This window comes from Oncorhynchus nerka, unplaced genomic scaffold (genome assembly GCF_034236695.1).
Source record: "Oncorhynchus nerka isolate Pitt River unplaced genomic scaffold, Oner_Uvic_2.0 unplaced_scaffold_760, whole genome shotgun sequence".
Classification (NCBI taxonomy): Eukaryota; Metazoa; Chordata; class Actinopteri; order Salmoniformes; family Salmonidae; genus Oncorhynchus; species Oncorhynchus nerka.
Genome location: NW_027040454.1, coordinates 349,965 through 372,279, shown reverse-complemented (window position 1 = coordinate 372,279; position 22,315 = coordinate 349,965). Strand labels below are relative to the sequence as shown.

The window sequence follows — 22,315 nt, the reverse complement described above, 5'->3', positions numbered from 1 at the left end:
AAATAAACGCAACAATAAAGAGACAAACCACAAACACGACACACCGACATGAAAACAGAGTCAATTATCACCTGAGGAAAGAACTGAGGGGAGGGACAGATATATGGGGGAGATAATCAAGGAGGTGATGGAGTCCAGGTGAGTGTCATGAGACAGAGTCAATAACACCTGAGGAAAGAACCGAGGGGAGGGACAGATATATGGGGGAGATAATCAAGGAGGTGATGGAGTCCAGGTGAGTGTCATGAGGCGCAGGTGCGCGAGACGATGGTGACAGGTGTTGGGTGATAATCAGCAGCCTGATGACCTAGAGGCCGGAGAGAGAGAGCGTGGCAGACGGGAGGATATTGTTCTAATCAGGAACTCTTGGCAAACACAGATAGACAATGAAATGCAGCTTTTAACTAATCACATTTGATAACAGCTTGTTTGTTATCGTCATGTCATTACAGAGTTTCTGTTCCACAGATATCGGTACTGTTTTCTCAGCTGTTTTACTGAAGACTAATTCACAATTCGTCTTTTTTTGTTCGTGTTAATTAGGAGGCTGTTGAATTAACAATTACTCTTTGATGTTCTCTATGCCCTCGCTGAGTTCAAAGTCCCTCGGGAACATAGGTGTGTGTGTGTGTGTGTGTGTGTGTGTGTGTGTGTGTGTGTGTGTGTGTGTGTGTGTGTGTGTGTGTGTGTGTGTGTGTGTGTGTGTGTGTGTGTGTGTGTGTGTGTGTGTTTGTATGCTGTCAGATCTAATGTCTTCTCTGTGTGTGTGTGTGTGTGTTGTTACAGATGCCATGTTGCTGGTAGCTGACCGCTGGAGTGTGTGTGTGTGTGTGTGTGTGTGTGTGTGTGTGTGTGTGTGTGTGTGTGTGTGTGTGTGTGTGTGTGTGTGTGTGTGTTGTTACAGATGCCATGTTGCTGGTAGCTGACCAGCTGGAGTGTGTGTGTGTGTGTGTTGTTACAGATGCCATGTTGCTAGTAGCTGACCGGCTGGAGTGTGTGTGTGTGTGTGTGTGTGTGTGTGTGTGTGTGTGTGTGTTGTTACAGATGCCATGTTGCTGTAGCTGTGGATGGTGTGTGTGTGTGTGTGTGTGTGTGTGTGTGCGTGTGTTGTTACAGATGCTGCTGGTAGCTGACCGGATGGAGTGTGTGTGTGTGTGTGTGTGTGTGTGTCGTGTGTTGTTACAGATGCCATGTTGCTGTAGCTGACCGGATGGAGGGTGTGTGTGTGTGTGTGTGTACAGATGCCATGTTGCTAGTAGCTGACCATTGTGTGTGTGTGTTTGTTACAGATGCCATGTTGCTAGTAGCTGACCGGCTGGAGGGGCCCTTCAACATCGTGGAACCCATAGATGTGAAGATCTCTGAAGCCATCATGACCATGCAAGACAACAGCATGACAGTTTCAGCTAAAAGGTAAAGACAACAACAACATGACAGTTTCAGCTAAGGTAAAGACATCAACATGACAGTTCAGCTAAAGGTAAAGACAACACAACAACATGACAGTTTCAGCTAAGGTAAAGACAACAACATGATTTCAGCTAAAGGTAAAGACAAACAACGCGGCAGTTTCAGCTAAGGTAAAGACAACACAACAACATGACAGTTTCAGCTAAGGTGAAGACAGCGACATGACAGTTTCAGCTTAAGGTAAAGACAACAACATGACAGTTCAGCTAGGTAAAGACAACACAACGACATGACAGTTTCAGTAAGGTAAAGACAACAACATGACAGTTTCAGCTAAGGTAAAGACAACACAACAACATGACAGTTTCACTAAGGGTAAAGACAACAACATGACAGTTTCAGCTAGGGTAAAGAGACAACATGACAGTTTCAGCTAAGGTAAAGACAACACAACAACATGACAGTTTCAGCTAAGGTAAAGACAACAACATGACAGTTTCAGCTAAGGTAAAGACAACAACATGACTGTTTCAGCTAAGGTAAAGACAACAACAACATGACAGTTTCAGCTAAGGTAAAGACAACACAACAACATGACAGTTTCAGCTAAGGTAAAGACAACACAACAACATGACAGTTTCAGCTAAGGTAAAGACAAACAGCATGACAGTTTTCAGCTAAGGTAAAGACAACAACATGACAGTTTCAGCTAAGGTGAAGACAACAACATGACAGTTTCAGCTTAAGGTAAAGACAACAACATGACAGTTTCAGCTAAGGTAAAGACAACAGCATGACAGTTTCAGCTAAAGGTAAAGACATCAACATGACAGTTTCAGTCTGGACAAAGACAACAACATGACAGTTTCAGCTAAGGTAAAGACATCAACAGACAGTTTAAGCTAAGGTAAAGACAACAACATGACAGTTTTTCAGCTAAAGGTAAAGACAACAACATGACAGTTTCAGCTAAGGTAAAGACAACAGCATGACAGTTCAGCTAAGGTAAAGACAACAACATGACAGTTTCAGCTAAGGTAAAGACAACAGCATGACAGTTCGGCTAAGGTAAAGACAACACAACATGACAGTTTCAGCTAAGGTAAAGACAACAGCATGACAGTTCAGCTAAAGGTAAAGACAACACAACAACATGACAGTTTCAGCTAAGGTAAAGACATCAACATGACAGTTTCAGCTAAGGTAAAGACAACAGCATGACAGTTTCAGCTAAGGTAAAGACAACAACATGACAGTTTCAGCTAAGGTAAAGACAAATAACGACATGACAGTTTCAGCTAAGGTAAAGACAACAGCGACATGACAGTTTCAGCTAAGGTAAAGACAACAGCATGACAGTTTCAGCTAAGGTAAAGACAACACAAATTCAACATGACAGTTTCAGCTAAGGTAAAGACAACATGACAGTTTCAGCTAAGGTAAAGACAACAGCATGACAGTTTCAGCTAAGGTAAAGACAACAGCATGACAGTTTCAGCTAAAGGTAAAGACAACACAACAACATGACAGTTTCAGCTAAGGTAAAGACAACACAACGACATGACAGTTTCAGCTAAGGTGAAGACAACACAACGACATGACAGTTTCAGCTAAGGTAAAGACAACAACATGACAGTTTCAGCTAAGGTGAAGACAACAGCATGACAGTTTCAGCTAAGGTAAAGACAACAACATGACAGTTTCAGCTAAGGTAAAGACAACAGCATGACAGTTTCAGCTAAGGTAAAGAACAACACAGCGACATGACAGTTTCACCTAAGGTAAAGACAACAACATGACAGTTTCAGCTAAGGTAGAACAACACAGCAACAGTTTCAGCTAGTAGACAACACAGCAACATGACAGTTTCAGCTAAAGAGTAAAGACAACAACATGACAGTTTCAGCTAAAGGTAAAGACAACAACATGACAGTTTCAGCTAAGGTAAAGACAACAACATGACAGTTTCAGCTAAGGTAAAGACAACAACATGTGACAGTTTCAGCTGAGTAAAGACAACACAACAACATGACAGTTTCAGCTAAGGTAGACAAACAGCATGACAGTTTAGCTAAAGGTAAAGACAACAACCATGACAGTTTTCAGCTAAGGTAAAGACAACAGCATGACAGTTTCAGCTAAGGTAAAGACAACATGACAGTTTCAGCTAAGGTAAAGACAACAGCATGACAGTTTCAGCTAAGGTAAAGACAACAACATGACAGTTTCAGCTAAGGTAAAGACAACAACATGACAGTTTCAGCTAAGGTAAAGACAACACAACATGACAGTTTCAGCTAAGGTAAAGACAACAACATGACAGTTTCAGCTAAGGTAAAGACAACAGCATGACAGTTTCAGCTAAGGTAAAGACAACAGCATGACAGTTTCCAGCTAAGGTAAAGACAACAACATGACAGTTTCAGCTAAGGTAAAGACAACAACATGACAGTTTCAGCTAAGGTAAAAAACACAACAGCATGACAGTTTCAGCTAAGGTAAAGACAACAACATGACAGTTTCAGCTAAAAGAGTAAAGATGACAGTTTCAGCTAAAGGTAAAGACAACAAAACATGAGTTTCAGCTAAGGTAAAGACAACAGCATGACAGTTTCAGCTAAGGTGTCGACAACAGAATGACAGTTTCAGCTAAGGTGAAGACAACAGCATGACAGTTTCAGCTACTATGTGTATTTTGGTGAATGTTTGTACGACAGCCGGATCTTTGGCATACTAACTGTATCCTGTATATCTAGATCTAGATATCCTATAGAACTTTATCAGCTGCATCCTGACTGGTCGATCACTGCCTGGTAAGGCAACTGCCTGGTGAAGAGGGTAGAGGGCCCAGTACATCACTGCCTGGTACTCTGCTCGGTCTCTGACAGAGGGTAGATGGCCCAATACATCACTGCCTGGTACTGCAACTGCTCGGTCTCCGACAGAGGGTCCCAGTACATCACTGCTGGTACTGCAACTGCTCGGTCTCTGACAGAGGGTAGAGGGCCCAATACATCACTGCCTGGTAAGGCAACTGCCTCGGTCTCCGACAGAGGGTAGAGGGGCCCAGTACATCACTGCCTGGTACTGCAACTGCTCGGTCTCTGACAGAGGGTAGAGGGCCCAATACATCACTGCCTGGTAAGGCAACTGCTGTCTCCGACAGAGGTAGAGGGCCCAGTGCATCACTGCCTGGTACTGCAACTGCTCGGTCTCCGACAGAGGGTAGTACGTACGGCCCAGTACATCACTGCCTGGTACTGCAACTGCTCGGCCCTCTGAGCAGACCCTATAGAGGGTCTGAAGGCCCCGTACATCACAGGGGCCAAGCTTCCTGACATCCAGGACCTCTACACCAGGCGGTGTCAGAGGAAGACCCTATAGAGGGTAGTACGTTCAGCCAAGCATCCTGACATCCAGGACCTCTACACCAGGCGGTGTCAGAGGAAGGCCCTATAGAGGGTAGGATGTACACAGTACATCACCGAGGCCAAGCTTTCTGCCATCCAGGACCTCTTTACCAGGCGGTGTCAGAGGAAGACCCTCAGGGTAGCAGTACGTACGGCCCAGTACATCACTGGGGCCATCCTGACATCCAGGACCTCTACACCAGGCGGTGTCAGAGGAAGGCCCTATAGAGGGTAGGATGTACAGCCCAGTACATCCCTGGGGCCAAGCATCCTGCCATCCAGGACCTCTATACAAGGCAGTGTCAGAGGAAGGCCCTACCGTCATAGACTGTTCTCTCTGCTACCGCACGGCAAGCGGTCTGAGCACCAAGTCTAGGTCCAAGAGGCTTATACAGCATTTCACTGTAAGGTCTACTACACCTGTTGTATTCAGCATTTCACTGTAAGGTCTACTACACCTGTTATATTCAGCATTTCACTGTGAGGTCTACTACACCTGTTGTATTCAGTATTTCACTGTGAGGTCTACTACACCTGTTGTATTCAGTATTTCACTGTGAGGTCTACTACACCTGTTGTATTCAGCATTTCACTGTAAGGTCTACTACACCTGTTGTATTCAGCATTTCACTGTAAGGTCTACTACACCTGTTGTATTCAGCATTTCACTGTGAGGTCTACTACACCTGTTGTATTCTGCATTTCACTGTGAGGTCTACTACCTGTTGTATTCAGCATTTCACTGTGAGGTCTACTACACCTGTTGTATTCAGTATTTCACTGTGAGGTCTACTACACTGTTGTTTCATTCAGCATTTCACTGTAGGTCTACCACACCTGTTGTATTCAGCATTTCACTGTGAGGTCTACTACACCTGTTGTATTCAGCATTTCACTGTGAGGTCTACCTACACCTGTTGTATTCAGCATTTCACTGTAAGGTCTACTACACCTGTTATATTCAGCATTTCACTGGTCTACTACACCTGTTGTATTCAGCATTTCACTGTAAGGTCTACTACACCTGTTGTAATCAGCATTTCACTGTAAGGTCTACTACACCTTGTTGATTCTGGATTTCACTGTAAGGTCTGTCCACACTGTTGTATTCACTATATACTCACTGTACATCTACTAATAGTACGGTTAGTGTATTTCACTGTAGTATGACCTGTTGTATTCAGCACACTGTGTGGTCTACTCCACAGGGCTCTGTTTTGACTTGGATTGTCTGAAACACAGACCAGGTGTTCCACAGGGCTCATGTTTTAGACCTGAGTGTTGAAACAAACTGGTGTGGGCTTTCCACAGGGCTCTGTTTTCGACCTGAGTGTTGAAACACAGCGCAGGTGTTCCACAGGGCTCTGTTTTCGACCTGAGTGTTGAAACACAGCTCAGGCGTTCCACAGGGCTCTGTTTTCTTCCTGAGTGAAACACAGCTCAGGCGTTCCACAGGGCTCTGTTTTCGACCTGAGTGTTGAAACACAGCGCAGGCGTTCCACAGGGCTCTGTTTCCGACCCTAGTGTTGAAACACAGCGCAGGCGTTCCACAGGGCTCTGTTTCCGACCTGAGTGTTGAAACACAGCTCAGGCGTTCCACAGGGCTCTGTTTTCAACCTGACTGTTGAAACACAGTGCAGGCGTTCCACAGGGCTCTGTTTTCGACCTGAGTGTTGAAACACAGCTCAGGTGTTCCACAGGGCTCTGTTTTCGACCTGTTAATGTTGAAACACAGCTCAGGTGTTCCACAGGGCTCTGTTTTCGACCTGAGTGTTGAAATACAGTGCAGGTGTTCCACAGGGCTCTGTTTTCGACCTGTTAATGTTGAAACACAGCTCAGGTGTTCCACAGGGCTCTGTTTTCGACCTGTTAATGTTGAAACACAGCTCAGGTGTTCCACAGGGCTCTGTTTTCGACCTGAGTGTTGAAACACAGCTCAGGTGTTCCACAGGGCTCTGTTGTCGACCTGAGTGTTGAAACACAGCTCAGGCGTTCCACAGGGCTCTGTTTTCGACCTGAGTGTTGAAACACAGCTCAGGTGTCCCACAGGGCTCTGTTCTGGACCTGAGTGTTGAAACACAGCTCAGGTGTTCCACAGGGCTCTGTTTTCGACCTGAGTGTTGAAACACAGCTCGGGTGTTCCACAGGGCTCTGTTTTCGACCTGTTAATGTTGAAACACAGCTCAGGTGTCCCACAGGGCTCTGTTCTCGACCTGAGTGTTGAAACACAGCTCAGGCGTTCCACAGGGCTCTGTTTTCGACCTGTTAATGTTGAAACACAGCTCAGGTGTTCCACAGGGCTCTGTTTCCGACCTGAGTGTTGAAACACAGCTCAGGTGTCCCACAGGGCTCTGTTTTCGACCTGTTAATGTTGAAACACAGCGCAGGTGTTCCACAGGGCTCTGTTTTCGACCTGTTAATGTTGAAACACAGCTCAGGTGTTCCACAGGGCTCTGTTTTTTCGACCTTTTCCAGGGCTCTGTTTTCGACCTGAGTGTTGAAACACAGCTCAGGTGTTCCACAGGGCTCTGTTTTCGACCTGTTAATGTTGAAACACAGCTCAGGTGTTCCACAGGGCTCTGTTTTCGACCTGAGTGTTGAAACACAGCTCAGGTGTTCCACAGGGCTCTGTTTTCGACCTGAGTGTTGAAACACAGCTCAGGTGTTCCACAGGGCTCTGTTTTCGACCTGAGTGTTGAAACACAGCTCAGGTGTGAAACAAACACAGCTCAGGTGTTCCACAGGGCTCTGTTTTCGACCTGTTAATGTTGAAACACAGCTCAGGTGTTCCACAGGGCTCTGTTTTCGACCTGTTAATGTTGAATTAGTGTTTCATATTATTTATCATATAGACTGCTGCTATCCTGACGATGCAAGTTGATCAATTCATCAGAGTTATTATAACTTTTAAAATGTTCTCTTTGTTGACGAACTGTCTGTTTGTAAGTACTAGCTATGTTTTGTTTTTAAAGATAAGCTTGTTTTTGGTGTTGTTCATCAGGCCCATTCTGGACAAATATTTGAACTGTCAGGACTTGTAAAACTCAATATTATCAGCCTTGGAATTTAGAACTCCATAACAGAACCTCTTTACATTCCGTAAGGTTCCGTTCAATAAGTTCAGACTCTTCAGAACAGCTGACACCCTGGTGTCTGTTGGCCTTGTGTCTAGAATGGATACCATTTAAGTCAGGCAGGGTGAGTTAAGTCCACGGTCAATATGATGGAGTTTCAGAAAGTCCTAATGGTTTTGTAACATGTCTCTCAAATGTAATCGTGTATTGGGGAATGGTTTTCAAACCCCCATGCTGCTGTACGAGGCCAAACCACAAATTACAGTGTAGTATGAATCACGACATGACTGAGAGTCAAGCTGTTCCAAGAACAGACCCATGTTTCTGAGGAGATAGATGTCTTTGCCCGTCCCTTCCTCCCTCTCCCTCCCTGCTCCTTCCTCCCCTCTCCTCCCCCCGTTCCTTTCTCTCCCATTCCTTCCTCCCCCATTCCTTCCTCTCCCATTCCTTCCTCCCCCATTCCTTCCTCTCCCCTCTCCCCCTGTTTCTTCCTCCCCTTCCTCCTCCGTTCCTTCCTCCCCCTCCTCCCTTGCTCCTTCCTCCCCCCATCCTTCCTCCCCCTCCTCCCTTGCTCCTTCCTCCCCCCGTTCCTTCCTCTCCCCTCTCCCCTGTTTCTCCCCCTTCCTCCTCCCCTGCTACTTCCTCCCCTCTCCTCCCTTGCTCCTTCCTCCCCTCTCCCTCCCCCTTTCCTTTCTCCTCCATTCCTTCCTCCCCCGTTCCTTCCTCCCCTGCTCCTTCCTTCCCCTCTCCTCCCTTGCTCCTTCCTCCCCCGTTCCTTCCTCTCCCCTCTCCCCCTGTTTCTTCCTCCCCCTTCCTCCTCCCCTGCTCCTTCCACCCTCTCCTCCCTTGCCCCTTCCTCCTCCGTTCCTTCCTCCCCCTCCTCCCTCCTTCCTTGATCCTTCCTACCCCATGCTGGGCTGAGGTCTACTGAATGGCGCTGGGCTGTAGGTATACTGAATGGTGCTGTAGGTACTCTGAATGGTGCAGTAGGTATACTGAATGGTGCTGTAGGTCTACTGAATGGTGCTGGGCTGTAGGTCTCCTGAATGGTGCTGGGCTGTAGGTCTACTGAATGGTTCTGTAGGTCTACTGAATGGTTCTGTAGGTCTACTGAATGGTTCTGTAGGTCTACTGAATGGTGCTGGGCTGTAGGTCTACTGAATGGTTCTGTAGGTCTACTGAATGGCGCTGTAGATCTACTGAACGGTGTTGGGCTGTAGGTCTACTGAATGGTGATGGGCTGTGGTCTACTTAATGGTGCTGGGCTGTAGGTCTACTTAATGGTGCTGGGCTGTAGGTCTACTGAATGGTGCTGGGCTGTAGGTCAACTGAATGGTGCTGGGCTGTAGGTCTACTGAATGGTGTTGGGCTGTAGGTCTACTGAATGGTGCTGGGCTGTGGTCTACTGAATGGTGCTGGGCTGTTGGTCTCCGAATGGTGCTGGGCTGTTGGTCTCCGAATGGTGCTGGGCTGTTGGTCTCCCGAATGGTGCTGGGCTGTAGGTCTACAGAATGGTGCTGGGCTGTAGGTCTACTGAATGGTGCTGGGCTGTTGGTCTCCCGAATGGTGCTGGGCTGTAGGTCTACTGAATGGTTCTGTAGGTCTACTGAATGGTTCTGTAGGTCTACTGAATGGTGCTGTAGATCTACTGAATGGTGCTGGGCTGTAGGTCTACTGAATGGTGCTGGGCTGTAGGTCTACTGAATGGTGATGGGCTGTAGGTCTCCTGAATGGTGCTGTAGGTCTACTGAACGGTGTTGGGCTGTAGGTCTACTGAATGGTGCTGGGCTGTAGGTCTACTGAATGGTGCTGGGCTGTAGGTCTACTGAATGGTGCTGGGCTGTAGGTCTACTGAATGGTTCTGTAGGTCTACTGAATGGCGCTGTAGGTCTACTGAATGGGTCTGTAGGTCTACTGAATGGGTCTGTAGGTCTACTGAATGGTTCTGTAGGTCTACTGAATGGTGCTGTAGATCTACTGAATGGTGCTGGGCTGTAGGTCTACTGAATGGTGCTGGGCTGTAGGTCTACTGAATGGTGATGGGCTGTAGGTCTCCTGAATGGTGCTGTAGGTCTACTGAACGGTGTTGGGCTGTAGGTCTACTGAATGGTGCTGGGCTGTAGGTCTACTGAATGGTGCTGGGCTGTAGGTCTACTGAATGGTTCTGTAGGTCTACTGAATGGCGCTGTAGGTCTACTGAATGGCGCTGTAGGTTCACTGAATGGCGCCTGTAGGTCTACTGAATGGGTCTGTAGGTCTACTGTATGGGTCTGTAGGTCTACTGAATGGCGCTGTAGGTCTTCTGAATGGTGCTGTAGGTCTACTGAATGGTTCTGTAGGTCTACTGAATGGCGCTGTAGGTCTACTGAATGGTGCTGTAGGTCTACTGAATGGGTCTGTAGGTCTACTGAATGGGTCTGTAGGTCTACTGAATGGCGCTGTAGGTCTACTGAACGGTGCTGGGCTGTAGGTCTACTGAATGGGGCTGTAGGTCTACTGAATGGCACTGTAGGTCTACTGAATGGGGCTGTAGGTCTACTGAATGGGGCTGTAGGTCTACTGAATGGTGCTGGGCTATTATTGTCAAATCGGTTGATATTTGACGAGTTGAGGTTGACATTGTAGTAATCCCTTTTAGATAACAAGACTCCTCGATATGACTAATGCACATGTGTGGTATCCCTGTCCTACCTGGCGGATTGTAAAGGAGGTTAGTTTTCTCCACAGTAAGTTAACAGGGTGTGTCTCTATGTGGTCTTTCAGGTGTTCCAGGGGTGTGGTCAGCCCAAGCCGTCTGGGATGGGCAGCAGCAGATCAGCCAGGGGGATCTCTGATGTCTTCAACGCCCGATTCAGACCCTACAGCCCAGAGGAGAGACCCACCACGGCCGCTGGCACCAGCCTGGACAGACTGGTAAGAGATGAGGACAGGGAGGAGGACAGACTGGTAAGAGAGGAGGACAGGGAGGAGGACAGACTGGTAAGAGAGGACGACAGACTGGTAAGAGATGAGGACAGGAGGAGGACAGACTGGTAAGAGAGGACAGGGAGGACAGGGTGGGAGGAGGACAGGGAGGGAACTGGTGGGAAGAGAGAGGACAGGGGAGGAGGACAGACTGGTAAGAGATGAGGACAGGGAGGAGGACAGACTGGTAAGAGGAGGACAGGGAGGAGGACAGGGTGGAGGACAGACTGGTAAGGAGGACAGGGTAGGAGGACAGGGAGGAGGACAGACTGAGTAAGATAGGAGGACAGGGAGGAGGACAGACTGGTAAGAGATGATGAGGGACAGGGAGGATGGACAGACAGACTGGTAAGAGATGAGGACAGACTGGTAAGAGAGGAGGACAGACTGGTAAGAGATGAGGACAGACAGACTGGTAAGAGAGAGGACAGGGACAGACAGTCTGGTAAGAGAGGAGGACAGGGAGAAGGACAGACTGGTAAGAGAGGAGGACAGTGAGGAGGACAGACTGGTAAGAGATGAGGCCAGGAGGAGGTCTGGTAAGAGAGGAGGACAGGACAGGAGGACAGAATGGTGGGATAGGAGGACAGGGAGGAGGACAGACTGGTAAGAGATGAGGCCAGGGAGGAGGACAGACTGGTAAGAGATGAGGCCAGGGAGGAGGACAGACTGGTAAGAGAAGACTGGTAGAGATGAGGGAGGAGGACAGGGAGGAGGACAGACTGGTAAGAGGAGGAGGACAGGGAGGAGGACAGACTGGTAAGAGATGGAGGCCAGGGAGGAGGACAGACTGGTCAGAGAGGAGGAGGAGGGAGGACAGACTGGTAAGAGAGGAGGACAGGGAGGAGGACAGACTGGTAAGAGAGGACAGGGAGGACAGACTGGTGGGATAGGAGGACAGGAGGAGGACAGACTGGTAAGAGAGGAGGACAGGGAGGAGGACAGACTGGTAAGAGAGGAGGACAGGAGGACAGACTGGTAAGAGAGGAGGACAGACTGGTAAGAGATGAGGCTGACTGGTAAGAGGAGGACAGGGGAGGAGGACAGACTGGTAAGAGAGAGGACAGGGGGAGGACAGACTGGTGGGATAGGAGGACAGGGAGGAGGACAGACTGGTAAGAGAGGAGGACAGGGAGGAGGACAGACTGGTAAGAGATGAGGACAGACTGGTAAGAGATGAGGACAGACTGGTAAGAAGGAGGAGGACAGACTGTTAAGAGATGAGGACAGGGAGGACAGACTGTTAAGAGATGAGGCCAGGGAGGAGGACAGACTGGTAAGAGAGGAGGACAGGGAGGAGGACAGACTGGTAAGAGAGGAGGACAGACTGGTAAGAGATGAGGACAGGAGGAGGACAGACTGGTAAAGTGACAGACTGGTAAGAGAGGAGGACAGGAGGAGGACAGACTGGTAAGAGAGGAGGACAGGGAGGAGGACAGACTGATGGGATAGGAGGACAGGAGGAGGACAGACTGGTCAGAGAGGAGGACAGTGAGGAGGACAGACTGGTAAGAGAGGAGGACAGGGAGAAGGACAGACTGGTAAGAGAGGACAGGGGGAGGACAGACTGGTGGGATAGGAGGACAGGGAGGAGGACAGACTGGTACGAGAGGAGGACAGGGAGGAGGACAGACTGGTGGGATAGGAGGACAGGGAGGAGGACAGACTGGTGGGATAGGAGGACAGGGAGGAGGACAGACTGGTACGAGAGGAGGACAGGGAGGAGGACAGACTGGTGGGATAGGAGGACAGGGAGGAGGACATACTGGTAAGAGAGGAGGACAGACTGGTAAGAGAGGACAGGGAGGAGGACAGACTGGTTGGATAGGAGGACAGGGAGGAGGACAGACTGGTAAGAGAGGAGGACTGACTGGTAAGAGAGGAGGACAGGGAGAAGGACAGACTGGTAAGAGAGGACAGGGAGGAGGACAGACTGGTAAGAGAGTAGGACAGGGAGGAGGACAGACTGGTAAGAGAGGACGACAGGGAGGAGGACAGACTGGTAAGAGAGGAGGACAGGGAGGAGGACAGACTGGTAAGAGAGGAGGACAGGGAGGAGGACAGACTGGTAAGAGATGAGGCCAGGGAGGAGGACAGACTGGTAAGAGAGGAGGACAGACTGGTAAGAGATGAGGACAGGGAGGAGGACAGACTGGTAAGAGAGGAGGACAGGGAGGAGGACAGACTGGTAAGAGAGGAGGACAGGGAGGAGGACAGACTGGTAAGAGAGGAGGACAGGGAGGAGGACAGACTGGTAAGAGAGGAGGACAGGGAGGAGGACAGACTGGTAAGAGAGGACAGGGAGGAGGACAGACTGGTAAGAGAGGAGGACAGGGAGGAGGACAGTCTGGTAAGAGAGGAGGACAGGGAGAAGGACAGAATGGTGGGATAGGAGGACAGTGAGGAGGACAGACTGGTAAGAGAGGAGGACAGGGAGGAGGACAGACTGGTAAGAGAGGAGGACAGGGAGGAGGACAGTCTGGTAAGAGAGGAGGACAGGGAGAAGGACAGAATGGTGGGATAGGAGGACAGTGAGGAGGACAGACTGGTAAGAGAGGAGGACAGGGAGGAGGACAGACTGGTAAGAGAGGAGGACAGGGAGGAGGACAGACTGGTAAGAGAGGAGGATAGTGAGGAGGACAGACTTTCACCCACCTGATGGTTAAGGTTGGGGTTAGGAAAATCTGATCCTAGATCTGTGGTTAGGGGAAGGAGAAGGACAGACTGTTAAGAGAGGAGGACAGAGAGGAGGACAGTGAAGGGATCCTCTACTCTAGACATTTCCCCTTACCATGAGTCCTGTATCAGATATCTTTCACCCACCTGGTTGATGTTAGGGTTGGGGGTAGGATAATCTGATCCTAGATCTGTGGTTAGGGGAAGGAGAAGGAAGGGTGGCAGGGAAAGAACCACTCTAGTCTCTAGATGTAGACAAGAGACCAGAATCTTCTATATCAGACCAACGTTATTGAAGTCTCTGGAAGTGTGGAATCATACTGTCTACTGAGAGAACCAGCAGAGAGATAGTTTGAGATTAAATCTCTTTTATGTTATCCCCTGAGTCCTTCGCTGAGTCCAAAATGGCACCCTATTCCCTATATAGTGCACTAATTTTTCAAAAGTAGTGCAGAATAAAGGGAATGGGGCTCCATTTGGACCGCATCCCCTTCCATCAGTTGAATCATACACAGCTCAGTTCCCATGTTCAGGGAGAGGAAGTGCATGGCTCTGTGCGCCTCTGACTCTACTACACAGCCTGGAGTCTCCCATCATCCTGTGGGGAACAACTCCCCAGGGGTTTTATGGGAAGTGTGGTCAGGAGGGTTTTATGGGAACAAGTGTGCCCCTCATCCTCTCAAGCAAAGAGCTCTCTCACTCTTACTGGTTCCACACCCTGGAGGGTTTTATGGGAACAAAGGGCTGGTGGTCACATCACGGAGGGTTTTATGGGAACAAAGGGCTGGTGGTCACACCATGGAGGGTTTTATGGGAACGAAGAGCTGGTGGTCACACCCTGGAGGGTTTTATGGGAACAAAGAGCTGGTGGTCACACCATGGAGGGTTTTATGGGAACAAAGAGCTGGTGGTCACACCATGGAGGGTTTTATGGGAACAAAGAGCTGGTGGTCACACCATGGAGGGTTTTATGGGAACAAAGAGCTGGTTGTCACATCATGGAGGGTTTTTATGGGAACAAAGAGCTGGTGGTCACAACCTGGAGGGTTTTATGGGAACAAAGAGCTGGTGGTCACACCATGGAGGGTTTTATGGGAACAAAGAGCTCAAGGAAACAACATTTGCATGTCAATACATATTTACATACCTATTTTCAACACCCAATTTTCTTTTAAGCAATTCTTGAAAAATCCATACACTACCCTTCCGGGATGATACATTATCCCTCCGGGATGATACATTACCCCTCCGGGATGATACATTACCCCTCCAGGATGATACACTACCCCTCCGGGATGATACATTACACCTTCAGGATGTTACATTATCCCTCCGGGATGATACACTACCCCTCCAGGATGTTACACTACCCCTCCGGATGATACATTACACCTCCGGATGATACATTACCCCTCCGGGATGATACATACCCCTCCGGGATGATACACTACCCCTCCAGGATGATACATTATCCCTCCGGGATGATACATTACCCCTGGATGATACATTATCCCTCCAGGATGTTACACTACCCCTCCGGATGATACATTACCCCTCCAGGATGTTACATTACCTCCAGGATGATACATTACACCTTCAGGATGATACACTACCCCCTCCGGGATGATACATTCCCTCCGGGATGATACATTAGGATGGGATGATACATTACCCGGATGATACATCCCTCCGGGATGATTACCCTTATGGATGGTACATTACCCTCCAGGATGTTACATTAACCCTCCGGGATGATACATTACCTCCGGATGATACATTACCCCTCCGGATGATACATTACCCCTCCGGGATGATACATTATCCCTCCGGGATGATACACTACCTCCTCCGGATGATACATTATCCCTCCAGGGATGATGACATTATCCTCCGGGATGATACATTACCCCTCCGGGATGATACATTATACCTGGATGTTACCCTCTCGGGGATGATACATTACCCCTTATGGATGGTACATTACCCTCCAGGATGATACATTACCCTCCGGGATGATACACTCCCTCTGGGATGATACATTACCCCTCCAGGGTGATACATTACCTCCGGGATATTACAATGAACCTCCGGGATGTTACATTACCCCTCCAGGGTGATACATTATCCCTTATGGATGGTACATTATCCTCCAGGATAGTACATTACTCCTCCATGATGATAACACCAGGACATTGTCTTAGAGAAGATGTAGACTGGAAAGATAATTGTAATATAATGTGTTATAATACATAATGATTGAGGCAGGTGTAATAACATGAGTTGAGAGGTGTTTAGACTCCCAAAGAGAGAGGAGGCAGGGGAATTGAATATCTTGCCAGAACTATTTATCACGTTCTATGGTTGCTATTGGTTTCCAGACTAATGCATGTATTCATAGCCTTCCTTGCATTGTATGTGTTTTATGTCTCTCTCTCATCTGCCTCTCTATTAAATCCCTCTCTTCTCTGTTTCTCTGCTGCTCCCAGAGGACAGTGTGGAGGACAATGCAACACAGCGTAAGCCTTCCTTCCAATCCGCCTCTTACCTCATCTCATCTGTCTGGTGGATCTGTCCTGTCCTCTTACCTCATCTCATCTGTCTGGTGGATCTGTCCTGTCCTCTTCCTACTCGTCAACATTACTCTCAGAGAGATATCTGTCATGTCTGATGCTGCTACAGGAGGCTGTAGTCTAGATGTAGTGTCTGATGCTACAGGAGGCTGTAGTCTAGATGTAGTGTCTGATGCTGCTACAGGAGGCTGTAGTCTAGATGTAGTGCCTGATGTTGCTACAGGAGGCTGTAGTCTAGCTGTATAGCTGAAGTGTCTGTTTCTGCTACAGGAGGCTGTAGTCTAGATGTAGTGTCTGATGCTGCTACAGGAGGATGTAGTCTAGATGTAGTGTCTGATGCTGCTACAGGAGGCTGTAGTCTAGATGTAGTGTCTGATGCGGCTACAGGAGGCTGTAGTCTAGATGTATAGCTGAAGTGTCTGTTTCTGCTACAGGAGGCTGTAGTCTAGATGTATAGCTGAAGTGTCTGTTTCTGCTACAGGAGGCTGTAGTCTAGATAGCTGAAGTGTCTGTTTCTGCTACAGGAGGCTGTAGTCTAGATGTAGTGTCTGATGCTACAGGAGGCTGTAGTCTAGATGTAGTGTCTGATGCTGCTACAGGAGGCTGTAGTCTAGATGTAGTGTCTGATGCTGCTACAGGAGGCTGTAGTCTAGATGTAGTGTCTGATGTTGCTACAGGAGGCTGTAGTCTAGATGTAGTGTCTGCTGCTACAGGAGGCTGTAGTCTAGATGTAGTGTCTGATGCTGCTACAGGAGGCTGTAGTCTAGATGTAGTGTCTGATGCGGCTACAGGAGGCTGTAGTCTAGCTGTATAGCTGAAGTGTCTGTTTCTGCTACAGGAGGCTGTAGTCTAGATGTAGTGCCTGATGTTGCTACAGGCTGTAGTCTAGATGTATAGCTGAAGTGTCTGTTTCTGCTACAGGAGGCTGTAGTCTAGCTGTAGTGTCTGATGCTGCTACAGGAGGCTGTAGTCTAGATGTAGTGCCTGATGCTGCTACAGGAGGCTGTAGTCTAGATGTATAGCTGTAGTGTCTGTTTCTGCTACAGGAGGCTGTAGTCTAGATGTAGTGTCTGATGCGGCTACAGGAGGCTGTAGTCTAGATGTAGTCTCTGATGCTGCTACAGGAGGCTGTAGTCTAGCTGTAGTGCCTGATGCTGCTACAGGAGGCTGTAGTCTAGATGTAGTGTCTGATGCTGCTACAGGAGGCTGTAGTCTAGATGTAGTGTCTGTTTCTGCTACAGGAGGCTGTAGTCTAGATGTAGTGTCTGTTTCTGCTACAGGAGGCTGTAGTCTAGATGTAGTGTCTATTTCTGCTACAGGAGGCTGTAGTCTAGATGTAGTGCCTGATGCTGCTACAGGAGGCTGTAGTCTAGCTGTAGTGCCTGATGCTGCTACAGGAGGCTGTAGTCTAGATGTAGTGTCTGATGCTGCTACAGGAGGCTGTAGTCTAGCTGTAGTGCCTGTTTCTGCTACAGGAGGCTGTAGTCTAGATGTAGTGTCTGTTTCTGCTACAGGAGGCTTGTAGTCTAGCTGTAGTGTCTGATTTCTGCTACAGGAGGCTGTAGTCTAGATGTAGTGTCTGATGCTGCTACAGGAGGCTGTAGTCTAGCTGGTGCCTGGATGCTGCTACAGGAGGCTGTAGTCTAGATGTATAGCTGATGTCTGATGCTACAGGAGGCTGTAGTCTAGCTGTAGTGTGGATGCTGCACAGGGAGGCTGTAGTCTAGATGTAGTGTCTGATGCTGCTACAGGAGGCTGTAGTCTAGATGTAGTGTCTGTTTCTGCTACAGGAGGCTGTAGTCTAGATGTAGTGTCTGTTTCTGCTACAGGAGGCTGTAGTCTAGATGTGTCTCTATGCTACAGGGAGGCTGTAGTCTAGATGTAGTGTCTGATGCTGCTACAGGAGGCTGTAGTCTAGCTGTAGTGCCTGATGCTGCTACAGGAGGCTGTAGTCTAGATGTAGTGTCTGATGCTGCTACAGGAGGCTGTAGTCTAGATGTATAGCTGTAGTGTCTGCTACAGGAGGCTGTAGTCTAGATGTAGTGTCTGATGCTGCTACAGGAGGCTGTAGTCTGATGTAGTGTCTGATGCTGCTACAGGAGGCTGTAGTCTAGATGTAGTGTCTGATGCTGCTACAGGAGGCTGTAGTCTAGATGTAGTGTCTGCTGCTACAGGAGGCTGTAGTCTAGATGTAGTGCCCCTGATGCTGCTACAGGAGGCTGTAGTCTAGATGTGGTGTCTGCTGCTACAGGAGGCTGTAGTCTAGATGTAGTGTCTGATGCTGCTACAGGGAGGCTATAGTCTGGCTGTAGTGTCTGATGCTGCTACAGGAGGCTGTGCTGCTACAGATGTGTATAGCTGCTTCAGTGTCTGATGCTGCAGGAGGCTGTAGTCTAGCTGTAGTGTCTGATGCTGCTACAGGAGGCTGTAGTCTAGATGTAGTGTCTGCTGCTACAGGAGGCTGTAGTCTAGACAGGAGGCTGTCAGCTGTAGTGTCTGATGCTGCTACAGGAGGCTGTAGTCTAGCTGTAGTGTCTGATGCTGCTACAGGAGGCTGTAGTCTAGATGTAGTGTCTGCTGCTACAGGAGGCTGTAGTCTAGCTGTGGTGTCTGATGCTGCTACAGGAGGCTGTAGTCTAGATGTAGTGTCTGCTGCTGCAGAGGAGCTAGCTGTAGTGTCTGATGCTGCTACAGGAGGCTGTAGTCTGGCTGTAGTGTCTGATGCTGCTACAGGAGGCTGTCCTGATGTAGTGTCTGATGCTGTAGTGTAGTCTAGATGCTGCTACAGGAGGCTGTAGTCTAGCTGTAGTGTCTGGTCTGCTACAGGAGGCTTGGTCTAGGTCATGCTGCAGAGGAGGCTATGGTCTGGCTGTAGTGTCTGATGCTGCTACAGGAGACTGTAGTCTAGCTGCAGTGTCTGATGCTGCTACAGGAGGCCATAGTCTGGCTGTAGTGTCTGATGCTGCCACAGGAGGCTGTAGTCTGGATGTAGTGTCTGATGCTGCTACAGGAGGCTGTGAGTCTAGATGTATAGCTGTAGTGCCTGATGCTGCTACAGAGTGCTCAAAGCTGTCATCAAGGCAAAGGGTGGCTACTTTTGAAGAATCTCAAATATAACATATATTTAGATTTGTTTAAGACATTCTGCTGGTTACTACATGACTCCATATGTGTTATTTCATAGTTTTGATGTCTTCACTATTATTCTACAATGTAGAAACCCTTGAATACGTAGGTGTTGTAAAACCTTTGACTGTTACTGGACATGATGGATGCTGGTGGCCAATCCTCAAAGGCTTTAGTTTTTGACAAACCCTTAGACCCTTACCCAACCCTTACCCAACCCTTACTGGAGGGGCCAAACCCTTACCCAACCCTTACCAACCCTTGCCCAACCCTTACCCAACCCTTACCCAACCCTTACTTACCCAACCCTTACCCAACCCCTACCTCAACCCCTAAACCCTTACCCAACCCTTACCTGACCCTTACTGGAGGGGCTGGGTGGGTGCTGGGCCATAATCCTCAAAGGCTTTAGTTTGTGACAAACCCTTACCCAACCCCACCCAACCCTTACTAACCCCTTTACCAAACCCTTACCCAACCCTTTACCCAACCCTACCAAACCCTTACTGGAGGGGGCTGGGTGGGTGCTGGTGGCCAAATCCTCAAAGGCTTTAGTTTGTGACAAACCCTTACCCAACCCTTACCCAACCCCTTACCCAAACCCTTACCAAACCCTTACCAAACCCTCCAACCCTTACCAAACTCCCTAAACCCTTACCCAACCCTTTACCCAACCCTTAACCCTGACCCTTTACTGGAGGGGGCTGGGTGAGTGCTGGTGGCCAATCCTCAAAGGCTTTAGTTTGTGACAAACCCTTACCCAACCCTTACCCAACCCTTACCAAACCCTTACCAAACCCTTACCAAACCCTTACCAAACCCTTACCCAAGGTAGAACAAAACACCACAGATTTTAATCAGGGGGTCACCACAGATTTTAATCAGGGGGTCACCACAGATTTTAATCAGGGGGTCACCACAGATTTTAATCAGGGGGTCACCACAGATTTTAATCAGGGGGGTCACCACAGATTTTAATCAGGGGGGTCACCGCAGATTTTAATCAGGGGGTCACCACAGCATTTAATCAGGGGGTCACCACAGATTTTAATCAGGGGGTCACCACAGATTTTAATCAGGGGGTCACCACAGATTTTAATCAGGGGGGTCACCACAGCATTTAATCAGGGGGGTCACCACAGATTTTTGTTCGGGGGCCAAAATGGAATTTGCCAAATCCAAAATGACATCCAAAATATTACCATTAGGCTCTGGTAAAAAGTAGTGCCCTATATAGGGAATATTGTACACAGGGATATTCTCCCAGAGCCTGAGTAACAGTGTGGATCAGGGGACAGAGTCAGTCAGGTAATGAGACTAACTCCTGAGTTACAGTGTGGATCAGGGGACAGAGTCAGTCAGGTAATGAGACTAACTCCTGAGTTACAGTGTGGACAGAGTCAGTCAGCTAATGAGACTAACTCCTGAGTTACAGTGTGGATCAGGAGACAGAGTCAGTCAGGTAATGAGACTAACTCCTGAGTTACAGTGTGGATCAGAGTCAGTCAGGTAATGAGACTAACTCCTGAGTTGCAGGTGTGGATCAGGGGTTGAGTCAGTCCGGTAATGACTAACTCCTGGAGTTACAGTATAACCCTCCCTCCCAGAGTCCAGAGTAATGATGATATTACCCGGAGTAACCGTGTGGATCGGAGGACTGCTTCCTTTATCACAGTATGGGACACTTTCTGATTTTGAGTGTGGATCAGGGGAATCTGTCCGGGTAATGAGACTAACTCCTGAGTTGCCATGAGGGATGATCATTCCGGGTAATGAGGCTAAGTATGCTGTCTATGTTCGTTTCTATGGAAACCAGCCTCTCTCGCTCTTCTTTATATGGTAATTCAACAGCCTCTCTCTCTCTCGTTATCTTGGTGAATGAATCTTCCCTAATTGACCTGTGCTCCTCCCTCTTCCTGAACTCGCTCTCTACTCTCATGGAAACAGCCTTTCTCTCCTTCTGTGTCTTCTCTCCTCTCTTCTGGCAAAACAGCTTACTTACTCACTCACTCACTCACTCACTCACTCAAACAGCTCCACTCCTCACTACTTACTTACTCCTCACTTACTTAGCTCACTCAATTTACTTTCACATTTACTTAGGTTACTTACGGAGTATAGACGGAGGTACTGAACCAAGAGTCTTTTTAAAGGGTGGGGGGTCTAAACGGCAACCTATATAGGCTTAATAGAGCTCTTGGTTAAAAGTAGTGGTCTTTATAGGGAGAGTATTATAGGGGATGTTCTGGGAGAGTATTGGTAGGGGACAAAATAGAGAGTTTAATCGGAGTGTGAAATGGTCTGGGACATAATCCTTTAATAGCCTGAGAGTATTGGAGAGATTCTGTCTCTGGCAATAGGAGAGGTGATCCTGCCCTGAGCTTGTGAGAGAGTTAAGGCTCTCTGAGGTTGACAGAGTGTAATGGGACTCTCCAGTCTAAATGAGAGTATTGGTAGGGATTAACATTTAATGAGGTTCCTTGGTAGGGGACACCTGGCTGCTCATTAAGAGAAGTTGTTTCCAGTAGGGATGGCCTGAGGTTTAGCTGAGTTCTTGTTCTGTTCTGTGATGAAACAATGGGAGAGTTGTGATATTACCTTGTTTAATAATCATTCTGGATGGGTCTAATTCAGTAGGGATGTTCCTTTATAATAAAGAGTTTTGGTCATTGGATGTTACAGGAGGTTTAAGGAGAGTTTGGGTAGGGGATATTCACAGAGGTCCCTGAGTCTCTTTATGGGATGTCTCTGAGGCTTAATGACATTAGGGACAGTCTCTCTTTTAATGGGAGAGCAGCTCTCTCTCTCTGGGATGCTGAGGCTCTAATATAGGAGAGCATCTGGTAGGGATGTCTTCTCTCTCTTAATGGGGAGGCATTGGTAGGGGGGATGTTTCTCTAATGAGAGTATTGGCTTTCTCTGCTATGAGGTCTCTCTCTCTATTGGTCTCTCTTTTCTGAGGTCGAAAGAGCTCTCTAGGGGATCTCTGGGCTTAATATAGGAGAGTATTGGTAGGGATACAGTATGCCTCAATGATGGCACAGAGGGTGGATGTCTGAGGTTTAATGGGAGAGTATTGGTAGGG

General features: G+C 48.3%; 1 protein-coding gene across 1 annotated transcript in view; it reads left to right on the top strand.

Moving 5' to 3' along the window:
• Positions 1-1,294: 1,294 nt before the first annotated feature.
• The window catches only part of LOC135571117 (glypican-6-like), a 193,356-nt gene continuing 172,335 nt past the window's right edge, over positions 1,295-22,315 (top strand). The window contains exons 1-3 of the mRNA XM_065016919.1: positions 1,295-1,399; positions 10,658-10,807; positions 16,021-16,050. Coding sequence (XP_064872991.1) covers positions 1,295-1,399; positions 10,658-10,807; positions 16,021-16,050 — 285 coding nt within the window. The remainder of the gene's footprint in view (positions 1,400-10,657; positions 10,808-16,020; positions 16,051-22,315) is intronic.